The sequence below is a fragment of the Sarcophilus harrisii genome, chromosome 5 (assembly GCF_902635505.1).
Source record: "Sarcophilus harrisii chromosome 5, mSarHar1.11, whole genome shotgun sequence".
Classification (NCBI taxonomy): Eukaryota; Metazoa; Chordata; class Mammalia; order Dasyuromorphia; family Dasyuridae; genus Sarcophilus; species Sarcophilus harrisii.
Window position 1 is genome coordinate 76,881,310 of NC_045430.1, and position 14,861 is coordinate 76,896,170.

The 14,861-nt window shown below is 30.1% G+C and overlaps 1 protein-coding gene across 7 annotated transcripts in view; it reads right to left on the bottom strand.

The window, feature by feature from the left end:
* Window positions 1–14,861, bottom strand: part of USP15 (ubiquitin specific peptidase 15) — a 158,238-nt gene that overhangs the window by 81,577 nt on the left and 61,800 nt on the right. For all 7 annotated transcript variants that reach the window (XR_002770399.2, XM_003770826.4, XM_031940945.1 and 4 more), the window contains 3 exons: window positions 13,111–13,237; window positions 7,393–7,538; window positions 3,889–3,950 (listed from right to left, as the gene is read on the bottom strand). Coding sequence is in view for 6 of the 7 variants with exons in the window: in XM_003770826.4 (XP_003770874.1) it covers window positions 3,889–3,950; window positions 7,393–7,538; window positions 13,111–13,237 (335 nt within the window). In the remaining variant the exon portion in view is untranslated. The remainder of the gene's footprint in view (window positions 1–3,888; window positions 3,951–7,392; window positions 7,539–13,110; window positions 13,238–14,861) is intronic.

Sequence of the window (14,861 nt, forward strand, 5' to 3'; positions counted from 1 at the left end):
TTCAAGAACCTGTAGTGGCTCCATATCACCTTCAGGATCAAATGTAAAACCTTCTTTTTGGCTTTTAAAACCTCCATTATCCAGTCAGTCTCTTTCATTCCCAGTTTCTGATACCTCTCCCCACCCCCCTTTTCTGAAATTCAGTGTCACTGGATCTGTGCTATCACTTGCACTTTGCAAAGCACATTTCACAATGCCTAGAAGACAGTAGGTGTTATAAAAATGCTGCTTTTGCTATCTTGGCTACCATCACCATTATCTCCACCTCCTGATTTCCCTGATGTCCTTCAAGTCTCAGCTAAAATCCCATATTCTGCATGAAGTCTTTCATAAATACTAATTACTTTCCCCCCAGAGAATTTCCAATTTATCCTGCTTATATCTTATTTGCATACTGTTCCCTTGCATTTCCTCCTAACCTCATATTAGACTGTGATGTGAGCCCCTTGAAAGGAGGAACCAATTTTATTTTTTTGTGGGGGAGAACACCCTTTTTTGTATCCCCAGGATGCAGCAGAGTATTTGGTATATGGAAGATATTTAATAAGTACTTTTTGACTTAGGTCAAGTTTTTATGAGTGTATAAAAACTATACTTTTACAAACAATTTAAATATAACTCTCTTGACTTTAGGAAAACTACAGTGAAGGATATTTAATAGCAAGCCAGAGCAAAATCCATTCTTTACAAACTAATCTATTAGGTTTAACAATCAAAGAGAATAACAAACTCAGAACTTTTCTCCTCAAATCAGAGAAAATAAGAATATTTGATATATTTCATAGGAAAATTATTACTCATAACTTGTCATTAGTAAAAATAGCACAATTTCAAAAGGTATAAGATAAAATTCTCTAGATAATTTGAATATCAATTACACAGTAGGTGAAGTCTCAAAAAAATCTGTAATTTTTGAAATCATGTCCTAAAAATTACTTAAATATTACAGAAGATATTGTATGACCTTTCTATGCAGAGGGGCCTAAGTTACAAGATCTCATATCCAAGTAAATAAAGGTTTAATTACTTTACCATATAATGCACTGGTATTTAACAATTGTATTTATAAAGTACTCTCAAGTCACAAGCATTCATGGCTAGGATGCTGCTGCATTATGAAATTCTGCTTAACAAAAAATACATGAGTAATACAGGGAGTGTGTAAAACTACTGGCTCAATCTTTCAGCAAAAACTATTGGCTCAATATTTCCATTTGGATTTACTTTAGGTTAAGGTTTTCTCTTAAGCATTATAATAACTATTATATATATAACATATTTACATTGTATGTATCCCAAAGTTTTATAGGCTAGAAATAATAATAATAACAATAATATAGCGTTATATGCCAGATACTGTGCTTAAGCACTTTCCAAATATTTTCCCATTTGATCCTCACAACAACCCTAGGATGTAGGTTCTATTAATACCCCCATTTAAAGATGAGGAAACCGAGGTGCAGAGCTGTTAAATGACTTGCCAACAAAGCTGTTAAGTGAAGATGGATTTTAATTCAACTCTTCCTGACTATAAGCCCACTGCTTAAATGGACAAGTCAAATAAATCTCTAGGTAAATATGCAAGATATCTTAATTTTGCCCAAAATAACTTAAAGATACATTTTATGACTTTTGGGATATTTGTGATCTGTTGCTTTTAGTTTCAGTCAAAGTTATTTAAACAAAGTATTTAATATTTTATTGTAAATAAAGCATTTTCTTGGTAAAAAAAAAGATTTATACTTTGGTTGGAGAGAGATTACCTTAAGTTTTCCTGACAAGCTCTGTCCAAGACAAAATGGCTAATTTTAAAATATTTCAGATTACTAAAGTAAATCACTAAAGAACAATCAAATGGGTATTTCACCGATATAATTTTTTATTTGGGAAGTATATGGCAAATGTTTAATTATTTATAAGTGAAAGGAATTCTAGGTGAAGAAATATATTACCATTGCAGAAGACAATAAGAAGTTAAGTGTTGTGTCAGAGGAAGAATGTGAAACCTTAATTCAAAAAGATGGCTTCCTATCTACGTGTCATATTTTCAATAAGAAAGTAAAATTTTCTTATTGTGTTAATTTTCCTTTTCATTTTAGTCTACATATCTGTTGGGTTTCTTACATAGAAAATACAATAGATACTAACAAAGACATTGAGTTTTAGTCAAACTAATTGAAATCTTAGCTAGGAAATAATATTGGTCATACTGTACATAATTCCAAATTTCACTAAATTCTGATTGGTCCAAAATATTACCAACTCCCTTCAATTATATTTGGTGTTACAATGCTACCAATTTTCAATAAACTACAAACCACTCATGTGACATCACATTTTTAAATGGGATCTCTGGTATTATTATATTGAATATTTTTATATATTTTATTTAGCAACTATAGTATGTTGTGACTTATGTTTTGCTTCTTAAACTAAATTGTGAAATTCTTAAGAGCAGGACATTGCTGTAGATTTCTGTATTTCCTGCAAGGAGCAATGTTACTATTGCTCATATGAAGCAACTGTATTGATTTCAAAAAAGAATTAAAGGGGCAGTTAGGTATGCAGTGGATAGAGTACCACCCTTGAAATCAGGAGGACCTGAATTCAAATCTGGCCTCAGACACTTAACACTTCCTAGCTGTGTGACCCTAGGCAAGTCACTTAACTCCAATTGCCTCAGCAAGAAAAAAAATTTTTTTTTAAGTTGAAGGAAAGATATTTAATGAAATAAAGGGTCAAATAACTAACCACTGACTTGCATGTCAGTGACTAAGTGAATCTTTTGCATTACTATAATAAGAGTACTCAGTAATATTATTATATTAATAATACTAATAATAAGAACAATAGTAACTTGCAGTTCTATGGTAGTTGAAAGATAAAATTATCTCATAATTCTTGTTAACTCTTCTGTAAGTGAGAGTAATACTGGAAGGATCCTCACTTTAAAGAATAGGTTTTGATCAGTTAAACAACTTGACGGTTATCACAAAGCTGATTAAATGGCATGCAATTTGACCTAGGCAAATGACCTAGACATTAAATTCAGTGCTCTTTCTACTACATAATTTCCTTCAGAATATCAAACATCGTTGCAAATTATGAGCAAAGATAAATTAACTTTATGAAATTCTAAATAGAAGACCCAACACTGACTCAAATTTTAATCTTAATAAGGAACTAATAATCAAACATAAGCTTTCAAACAAGTTATTTCCATATTTTGCAAGATTAATCTCTCACTCATAAAAACCTACATACTTTCTTTGGCTCTCTTTACACCAAGTTAATGCTTTCATACAGCTACCCACTGTAACTTGACTATGAAAATAAGCATTTAACTAATAGATTCAGGAATTTCCCATGGATATTTCAAAAACAATGTGACTGCTGTCTAATTATTATGTATATTTTAAGACTGGTGCTTAATTTAAAACTATTTTCTTTTATGTTATGAGCAAGTAGATAACTAAATTATTTCACTTATTAAAATTCAAGTCAACCAAAAGCATCTGTGTAGGCTGTACAAACAAGCTATTATAAATATATGCCTTACGATCAATATCTTATAGTTAAAAAGGAATCCTAAATTTAACTTTTGTCATTCTATTTCATATTCTAAATTCCTCATTTCTCAAAAATCTTTGTTTCATAGCAATATTACCAATAAAAACACAAAACATTTTACAATGCAGATTTGCCACTTTGAATAGAACATACCAGTATAAATAAAAAGTTTAAATCAATTTGAAAACTTAAGAAAAAAATCCTGAAACATTAAATGAAGGCATATAGATTATATTTCAGTTACATTCAATTATTCTGGATTTTAATGTACAAAAAGTAGTTATAAAAGCATAAAAGTTGAATCACTCAGATACTTACTTAGGAGTTGAAGGACCTCTTGGCCACGTTCCATCTTCATTTTTCTGCTCTATTACTAGCATCTGCAAATATGACATAATAAAATGGTCTTCTATAATTTTAAAGTTAAAAATCAAAATTAATCCATGATATTTTTTTCTTTGTTTTTAGTCCAAAAAAGGCATGGGTTCAGTTGTTATACAATAACAGGAAAATAAAACCCACTATTATAGGTTAGATAGTGTAACAACTAGTTTTTGATCTTAATTTTGACTCATTTACTAGAGTAAACAAAATACCTATAAAATCTATATTATTATTTTCTCAGGAATCAATGTAAAAATCTCGAAAACTAATTTGTAGAGAATGAATACTATTTGTGTGACTTTAGCGTGTCATGATCATACTCTATGTATTTTGTCAATGTATTCAGATACATTTAGATACAGATAAGAGGATCGCTATGAGGAAGCAAGAAAAATGAAATCCTTACTTTAAGAGTAACTACACTGGCATATAAATAATACATATTATATGTTTATATTTCAGCAAGGAAAATCTTTCTTGATATTCTTGGGAAATGATGTAAGCATTATGACCACAAAAATTACTATACATATAAAATTAAATGATCAGACCAAAAGAGCACTGAGCAATGTTAATCTAAAAGGAAAGTCTCTGGGAGTGTTAAGGGCTGTCCTTGTTCAACATATCATTGACTTGAATAAAAACATAAATAGGATGCTTAATCAAAATTATCAAGAATACAGAACTTGATAGGAAAAGGCAATATATTAGAAAACATTAAAAATCTGAAAAACAAATTTAAAAAATGGAAAAGTAGGCTAGAGTTAATAAAATGACTTCTGAGGTATCTTCTAATTCTTAATTATTTATTTTTCTAAACTGAGAAGTAACTAAGGGCTTAGCAAACCAAATTTTTTCTGAAGTGAGAGGTAACTAGGGGCTTAGCAAACCAAATTTTCTAAAAGTGGCTAACAATGAATGTCTAAGTTTAAAGAAAACAGGAATTTGAATAAGGAGAGGTGGATTTGAATCTCAGCTCTAACAATGCCTGTGACTGTGGGCAGTTCATTTAACCTTTCTCAGTTTCTATTTCTTCTTATATGAAATGAAAAAGTAGTGTTTGAGTTTTTGTTAGCAAAAGTGGTTTTTCAATCTTAAAGCACTAGATATATAGATACACATGACCAATTATTAACATTATAACACATAATTATGTTAACAACAAAAGGTAACCAGGTTTTGCTGAAACAATTACCATTCTTTTAGAAAAATGTCTGGGTTACTTATTGAAGTTTAGAGTGGAAAGAAATCCCAGATATGTCACCTGGTCAAAACCCCTCATATTAAAAGATGTATTAACAGAAAAAGGCACAGCCAATGATTGTGCAGCTAGTTAGTAAAGAACCAATACTAAATGCCAATAAATATTTATTTCACTGTAATTACTTTGAATTATATTAACTTTAAATAATCTTTAGCAGAAATTTTTTATAGAAAAACTAGTAATATAGACTATTATTCTAAAATCAATTCTATTTTGTTCTAATATTAGGAAAATGCTCTTATGGATGATATGAAATAGTAACATGAGTTATTGATTTTAGGCATTTAAATTTATTTATATATTTTCATGTTCAATACACTGGGTATTATTATGGATATTATTATTATTTTTAAACTTTTTATTGACAGAACATATATATGGGTAATTTTTTACAAAATTATCCCTTGCATTTACTTCTGTTCCGACTTTTCCCTTTCTTCCCTCCACCCCTTCCCCTAGAATGGCAGGCAGTCTTATACATGTTAAATATGTTATAGTATACATGGATATTATTATATTAAAACCTTAAACATATTAAAGTCACACCAGGGGAGATGTGACTGGAGAGATATGGATCAATTATTCAATTTTACTCATCTTGTCCCTAACCCAAGCATTCCTCAACACTCTTAACTGAAATGAACATTATCACCTTTCAGTCAAATGGAAATCTCTAAATAGAGCTTCCCCTATTTAAGCTTCCCATAAATTGTCTCTGGCAGTTTCCTCTTCTGAACAAATGCTTTTTTGGATAGATTTTTCTTCTTATTTTTGCTGGATTTAAGCTCATGCAGAATAGTAAGTTTTAAGAGGGATGATCATCAATAAAAAATTTAAATAAGCGTTGGTGTTAACAAGATGTTGGAAGTAATAAATGTTAACAGAGAAACTTTAAGGAAGTAAATTCAATTAGCTGAATTGTACTGAAATGTGAATATGTACTATAAATGTATTTTCCATCAGTCTATTTGCTGACTTATGATTACTGATTTTAATTTTAAAAATATTTAATGGGAGCCAATCTCCATTGCTGTCTCCCATCAAGAAGTGTTAATAATCTTCCTTTTAACAAAATGTATCCCAAGTCACAGAATCATGGAATCTTAGGAGTTAAAGGAATCTCAGAGATCTTCTATATAACTTTAGCATATGAACACTCTGCTAAAATATATCTGATAATTCACCATCTAATTGTTTGAAATGATAAAATTCACTCTTTTTCGGAGTCAAGCCACACAATTTTTTCTTGAATAGTTGTTAGGAAGTTTTTTCTTATAAAAATTGATATGCATTATGGAGCTCCTAATATGTGCCAAAGTACTATGTATGCATCTCAGGAGATACAAGGACAGAAAGTATCCAAGCCCTCTATTCTGTGGGGTTAAGCAGTATGAGTTCTCTTCCACATGCTAATTCTTCAAATACATAAAGAAAGTTTTAATACTCCTCATTCCTAATTTTTTTTTTCTAGGCTAAACATTTGATCAGTTCATTAATCATTATTATGAAATAGTTTCAAATGCATTTAACATTTCTGTACAAACCCTAAAACTTGTTTTAAAAAAATCTAAACATCTAGAACTGAACATATTTCCAGATGCAATCAGACAAGGATGGAAAAGACTGATGAGCACTAGCATTTCAGATAATACATTTCTTTTTGATAAAAAAGCATCATTAGATTTTTCCCACTTTGCTTGCTAAGTAAGGCTGGCTGCTAAATTAGCTTTTGGGTTTTTCCATGAACTGTTTATTTAGTCCAAAATTCCACCTATGTAGAGATAATTTTGGGGAATTAAGTAAAAGCTTTTATATTTACCTTTCTAAGGTGTTTAGTAAATACCTTACTAATATTTACCAAAACTTAAGCACTTCTTATCTATCAAAAAATTTTCAGATCTTGTTATGTTTTAAATATAGCAACTACCCTCTAAAGCAACTATACATTTGACAGACATTTGATAAACTGATATACCTTTATCCAAATAACTGATAAAGGTATTAGAACAGGACTAAGGACAGGCTCTTCTTTCATTAGATTTCCTTCTTGGATGACAGTGATCCATTAATCAATATCTTTTAGGTCTATTGAGTCTATTATGGATATTCAGGTACACACATATAAGTAATAAGTATCTAACATACTTAAAATAAAAAGTGTTAACAAACAATACCTGTCCTTGATATAAACCAGCATCCTGAATGGTACTGTCTGGCTTATTTAGTGGCTCAAATGTATTACTCATGTATTTGTTCCATAATCTGGTCTCTTTTTCATCTGGAATATTGAAGATTTTTCTTATTTCTTTTTCAATTGTATCTGAATTTAAAGAAAAAAAATTAAATATAAAAACTTAAAAGTTGACATCAGATAAAGTTAATCATTAATTAATAGTCCAAAACTTTAAATAAGAAGATGATATAGAAGCCAGGAAGTTGGGCTTAAAAGTCAGACAGAAGGGGTTCAAATACCACAGTACATAAACACACACATGCACACAGTCCTAGGCAAGTTTGTAGACATAAATTCCAAAAAAGGTCATTAAAATGTGAGATTGTTATTATACAAATGTTTTTTATTTCAAATGCATGTTTGAAAAAAGATTCCATTCAAATCAATAATAAAGAGATAAACATATAAGTCAAAGAAACTAAAAAGTCAAAACGCCTTTTTACATCAACTAGATCATTATTCACTAAACTGAATGTGAAATTTTTCTTTGAATAATTTCAATTATAAAAAATTAAATCAAGTCCATTAAAGATAAATTGCCTTCAAAGAGATTACCTCAAGTTTAAAAACACCTTAAAATTAAAAACCAGTCCCCTCCAAATATAGTATACTTTGAATTATATCATTTCACTATCATATTCTATTTTCTGCATATCAATTATATGATTATAAAATAAATCAAACACAGAAGCATAATTCAGCATATAGAAATGTTTTGATTACATTGTTTCTTAAAATTCAATTATAAGACTCATACTAGAATGTGCTAAATTTCAGAGTAATCAAAATCTACGAAATAAATAAATAAAATCAGTTTTAAAGAGTTCTATAATTATACAAAGTAAACATATTGAGGAAACTTAAATTTCTCTTCTTTAATATGAATCATTTAGGGTATACAGCAGATCTTTAAAAACATTACTTTTAATTCAGATTCCAAAAATAAAACCAAGATATTCAAAACAAAAGCTAATTATACAAAATTACCTTTTAAAAAAATCCAAATTAGATACCTTATTATTTACTAATCATACTTTTATCACATACTATGCTAAAAAGGAAGAAATGTTAAAAGATCAGATTTAGATAAAAAAAATTAAACATGAACTTAAATTCTTAGTGGCACTGGCACATTAATTATTTTTTCTGTTGACATGACTATGATCTTTCAGAAAGGGCTTAAAAACTATTAGAGTACTTCCTAAAGAGTAAATGAAAAAAATAAGGAACCTAGCTGCAGCTGAGGTTAGAATCTCTCAAAGTGACAGTCAATTATTCTCAGTTTTACAATGAAAAAGCTAAGCTAGAACGAGGATCAGATTAGAAAAACTGAGTCCTTGAAGCTTTGTGTTTGTTAAACACTTTTGGCAAAGTCACCAAAAAAAGACTCATTCTCATGCTTTGCAGAGGTATGAATATGATCCTGGGTGCTTGATGCCAAGAAGAGACTGTCTATCTAAACAGGATGAACAAGGATCAATCTAAAAGCAGAAGAGAAATTATCTTTAGGAAGTCATAGGCAATGATCTTGTCTTTCCTTTCTGCCTGCTTGCCTGCCTGCCTATCTGTCTGTCTGTCTATCTAGCTATCTATCTATCTAGAGATGGCTTGTAGAGAAAAGATTTTTCTTTGGTTAGGGCAACCTGTGAAAAAAAGTAAAATATATCATGACTTCCAGTTCTCAGTGGCCCCCTTCCATTTACAGTCATGGTAGTAAGATAGCAGAAGGTAATAAGAATCACTTAGTTTTAAAACTATTTGTGAACACAAATTTCATTATTAGTACTTGCATAAGGTTTTTTGATCAGATACTAGGATGGTATAACACTGGAAGAATCAAATCATATTAATATTGACAAAATGTAAAGTATCATTTTAAGCCCAAAGGCAGTTAAGAAACTTCATTTGTACAGTACAATCTGTGGCTTCTTTGAACCTTAGAGAATCTTATAGAATCTCCTAGAACACTGTGAGACTAGGGGACTTGGCCAGGATTAAGTGGACAATTTGTATAATATGTTGGACTTGAACCCAGGTCCAGTTTCCTCCTGGCTTCATTTTTTTTTTTTTTAATTAAAGCTTTTTATTTTCCAAACATGTGCACCGATAATTTTTCTACATTGACTCTTGCATAGTTGTGTTACAAATTTTCCTTTTTCCCCCAACCAGTCCTCCTGGTTTCAAAAGCAGTATCCCTATCTGTTATGCTACACTGACTCATCTAGTCCAAAACTTTTTTTTTTTCCTTTAAGCTATATGTTTATTTTGTTTCTCTTTGATGAAAAAATCCCAAAATCACTGAATAATAATCAAAATACTGTATTTATGTAAGCATACCTAAACTTTCCCCTTTCTACTAGCTCCACACAGGTACCAAAGTGATTTTCCTAAAGTTTGGGTCTAATTATGTCACCTCCCTCCTTGCTCAGCAAATTTTATTGCATCTACAATCACATATAAACTTTACTACTTTTATAATCTTGTTTTACTTTACTCTTCTCCTATGTGTACACTGTGTTGAACTCATACTAGTTAACACAATTCTGCACACACCATGTATATGTGTCTTTGCACTGGCAGCCCCCCTTGGATGCACTCTTTCCTCACCTGTCTTTTCGAATGTCACCTTTCTCATTTAGCCCTTCCCCATGCTGTTCTGTCCTGCCCCACTCTGATCCTCAAAATTACAGATAAGTACCTAATTATTGATAGTAAAGGGGTGGGGGAGATAAGATTCACTTGCAGAGCAGTCCAATTCACTATAATTTGGCTTGTCTAGGCATTATATCACAGAAGCTATGTCTGGGGACTCTAAAGAAAATTATTTAAATGTAGAGTTTATCATCACTCTCAACCATTGTTCCTATTCTAATCCCAACTGAGATAAATGAACTTTACATTTTACCCTTTTTAAGGGACAACTTGAAGAAAAAAAATTTCTTCTATTAAAGTTCTAGTTTTACAAAAGAGAACATTTTGATTTCATAGTCTATCCACAAGCCTTTGACAGAACTCTTTTATTTCTTAATTCCAAACCATATTCTCTTAAAATTATGATCATCCTTTGTTCAGCCTACTTCCTTACTGAAGTCATTAAATACTTGCTTATATTTTGACTTGATTTAGGGAGATTTTCTTTAATTTTTCATAGAATTTTCTATTTCATCCTTTGCAATAGATGTTGTCACACAAATGAATTGTTTTCATGGTAGTCTCTATATTCTCTTATGAACACTGCAAATTAAGATGATCACAGAAGCACACATGAAATGAAGATAATAGGGATAGGGAAATCTCAGTACTTTCTTCACCTGAGATTTCCCTATCCCTATTATCTTAGACTAAGTGATCTTTAAGACCATATTCTATTATTTTATGCTATGTTTTCACCTATCCCATCTATTAATGTATCATTTCTTTTTGATTTCATGAAAATTCATCTGTTATAGAAAATGTGACTAATCCAACCAATTTAACTTAAGCATTTCCATGTATTCAAATTATATAAAAGGTAAGGTTCAATTTATATAAACTTGATAAATATAAATCCAGATCAATATGATATTATTAAATATTCACTACCAATTAAACTGTTATTTAGTAAGCCTAAAAAAAAAAAAAAAAAAAAAAAAAATCAACATTCTTAGTTTTCTTCCCCAGATATCTGATGGTCTCACTCAGATTTTCTCATCAAAAGTTGAAAAACTTGAACTTTTAAACAAAGTAGAGATTCTTATTAATTTAGTTTAAAATTGTTTTCTGGATTAATGTTACATAACAGATTGTAGTAATTTTAAAAGATGTATACCGATTTCAATATAACTTATATTATTTTATGGATAATACTGAAAGTTATTCAGCTTTACATTTGTTCCATGCCCTTTAATGCATCAAATATTCATAGGCTCAATAAGAATTCTCATTATGAATAAACTGAACATAATCATGCATTAGCAGTTAATTCCTCCCCCTAAAATGACACTCAATACAATGTAATAAAGAGTCCATTATATACAATTGCTAACAACCAGGAAACAGATATTCTACAAATTATTTAATATGCTTAACCCATTCCTCTAGAATAAGATAAGGTTAATTGAGGAACAAATTTTTCTTATTACACATGAAAGAGCCAGATGAAAAGTGGGTTCTTGCCATGAAGGAGAAGCAACACAAAACCCACCTCACTGGTGAAAATCAAGTATTCCCATAGTTCTGAGAGTGTGAAAATGCTGATTAAACAAGCTGAGAAGTCTCAGAGCCATCCAATCTCGGCTGGCCTCTTCTAACTGCTAATGTCTCTTCCATGATGAGCATAATAGGTAAAAAAGCCAGAAAAGAGGCTTAATGTACCTGGCATTTTTCCCCCTCTCTAAAGCTTTTAAACAAGACAAATGACATTGTCATTAATTCCAAATTTAAAAACAAAGAACCTGCTTTCATACATTAGTATCTACAAATTTATGGGAAAATGCATCATGTCTTTAACATGTTAATACATGAGATGATAGAGGGAAAGTGATTGGAACTATGATTTCATTAGTCTGGGAAACTCCTAGGGAAGCCAACTCCTTTCAATAATGCAGGGCAGCATAACTCTCCGAACTTTAAGTCTTAGAAAGTTGCCAAGAGTGCTGGGAATCTAAAGTATCTGGCTCAAAGGCTACATAGGAAGAAATGAAGGAAATAAGCATTTATTAAGCATATACTATATGGCAGGCACTATACTGAATAGGTAGGTTCTGCTATTATTCTTATTTTACAATCGAGAAAACAGAGGCCAAAAGAGGTTAAGTAACTGGTCCAGAGTCACGTAGCTAGAAAGCATCTGAGGCTGAATTTGAACTCAGATCAGGCACAGTGCTCTCTGCACTGTGTCACAGCTGCCTCCACAATACAAAGGCAGTATGTGTCAAGATGCAAGACTCAAACCTAGGTCTTCTTGGCTTTGAGGAGGTCTGGCTATCCACTGAACCATGCTGCTTCTTGTAAAGTACTCTAGGAGTACTTTAAATCCAATGCTAACTTCAAAAATCCATATAATATAATATTACTCAGTTTTATGCTGCATTTTGGGGGGGCCTTCAGAATTTCAACTGCAGGGTTGAAAAAGAAGAAAGAGAAACATAATTGAGATGAATTACTAAAAATAAATTTAATTATCAATTCTTTAAGCTCCATTAAAATTTCTTCATAATGCCATTTTTGTGCTTTTATATTCTCATTTATCTTTTTTTCTAGTCTAACAAGGAAAACATAGTAACTAGGTAGTTAGGTTATGTTCAATTTTTAAAAAGGAACAAAAAATTTTACTAAGAGTTAAAGAATTTTACTTTAATAACCACTCTACTGTTACCAATTTTAATTCTCCTTCAAATAGTAAATGTAGTATAACTTGTGTTGACATAAAATATAATTCTGTCATTGAAAACATTTCTAATTAAAATACCCACAAAATGCAATGGTGACATTTTAAGATTATTTTAAGAACTTTATACCAAATAATTTGATTTCTGGCTAAAATTATACCAATATAACAACATTTAAGTTTCAACCCAAATCCTTTAAATAGAACTTCTGATGGAACTAGTCAGGTTACAATAGATTATCTGAGAGTAATGCTTTATTTTGTCATAAAAAATGATAAATTTGTTCATACCTATTGTGTCAGCTTTGCTAAATCTTCGTGTTACAACATTGTTCATATTTCCATTTTCGCACAGCTTTAATTCTGTTAGATATACTTCTACTTTGCAGTGCTTTACAAACATACCCTGTTCAACCACCTGAAAAATAACAATTCAATGTCAGCTATATAGGTAAATATAATTGAATTTCTCCAAAGATAATAAAATCTTAAGGTTTAAAAAACAAACTTGGAAATCTCCAATGGAAAATAATATTTATTTTAAAATTATTAAAATTTTAAAAGAAAAATTTGTTAGACACAAATAAATTCAAAAAATTTTGTAACCTGAATAAAACTTAAATTATGAAGGTATATTAAGTAAATTAAAGTTTCAAAAGCTATGCTATTAGTATTTAAGTTCACTTTTATGTATTTAGAAATAAACAAATTTAAGGAAGTATAACAAAAAAGTACCTTATAATACAGATCTATAATTAAGTCATTTAAGTATTTCTAAATTTTGTTCCTGATTCTAAGGAAAAGTAAAAGTATCTTAAAAGTACTATTTTTACAAATAAATTTGATAAGAGTTATTACAACAGTATAATGCTATATAACAGATAATTTTTACAAATGAAAACTATAAATGAATGGTAACTCTTAGCCAAAATATTCAGCCATATGCTCTTGTAACTGATATGTTAGTTTCTAAATGTAAGATGACTTTTAGTTTGACCTTAACTATATATTTAGTAATATAAAACTTCAAATGATAAAGGAGTTAAACAAATATGCAAGAAATCAAACTTAATAATAACACAGACACACATATAGGATCACCTTTTAAAATATATATATATATATGTGCATATATATATATATATATATATATATATATATATATATATATATATATAAAATATATATAGAGAGAATTCCTTGCGATCTTCCAAAGGGTAACTGTGGCCCTTAGTTATGAACACTGTTTCTGAAAATAGTCAGCTGCCTGACATATGATACAATCGACAAATATGGTATAAAGGGAGGCTCCAAATGACTGCTATGAGAATCACTCTCTCTATTCTAGTAGTCTTGCCATCTTCTCTAAAGAACAATGATACTATGTTTTATGAAAGCAGAAATGGATGCTTTTCAAATTATGTTATAGTTAAATTTCTGATATACATAAGGAAACCAAAAATGCTTATTGTAATTTGTTCAACTCTAATGTTTAACATTTACTACACAAAAATTATTATTATTCTAAATTCGCCTTAACAACGTACTTTAAAAAGTGTGGCTATTAATGCATAATACTAAATCCATTTTAAGATGACAGAGAGGATAATGCCATAGGACTTGGAACATTACAGAAACTATAATTAAAAAGAATACTTGGGAATCAAATACTCACAAGTACTCCCAAATACTTGATGATAATCAATTGTTTTCAGTGTAGAAGTAAATATAAGAATGAGAACCTGATACAATTAACATTCACATAACTTTAAAAGAGTAGATAAAATACCCAAATTTCTATACAGGAAAAAAAAAAAAAAAAAAAAGGAAAAACTTGGAAGCAGTAGATTAAAGTGTTAAAAGAGTGGCAAGCTAGCTGGAAGAGGGAAAATGCTCTGACATCAAGTAGCTGAGTCAAAGCCTCTCTGCTGCTGTCTTTGCAACAGCTATTTCAGCAGGTTTTGTAGAGTGCTTATAAAACTAAAAAACCATTAAGTATGAAACACATGCTTTCATTGCTCAGTTTTCTTATTTGTACTCTG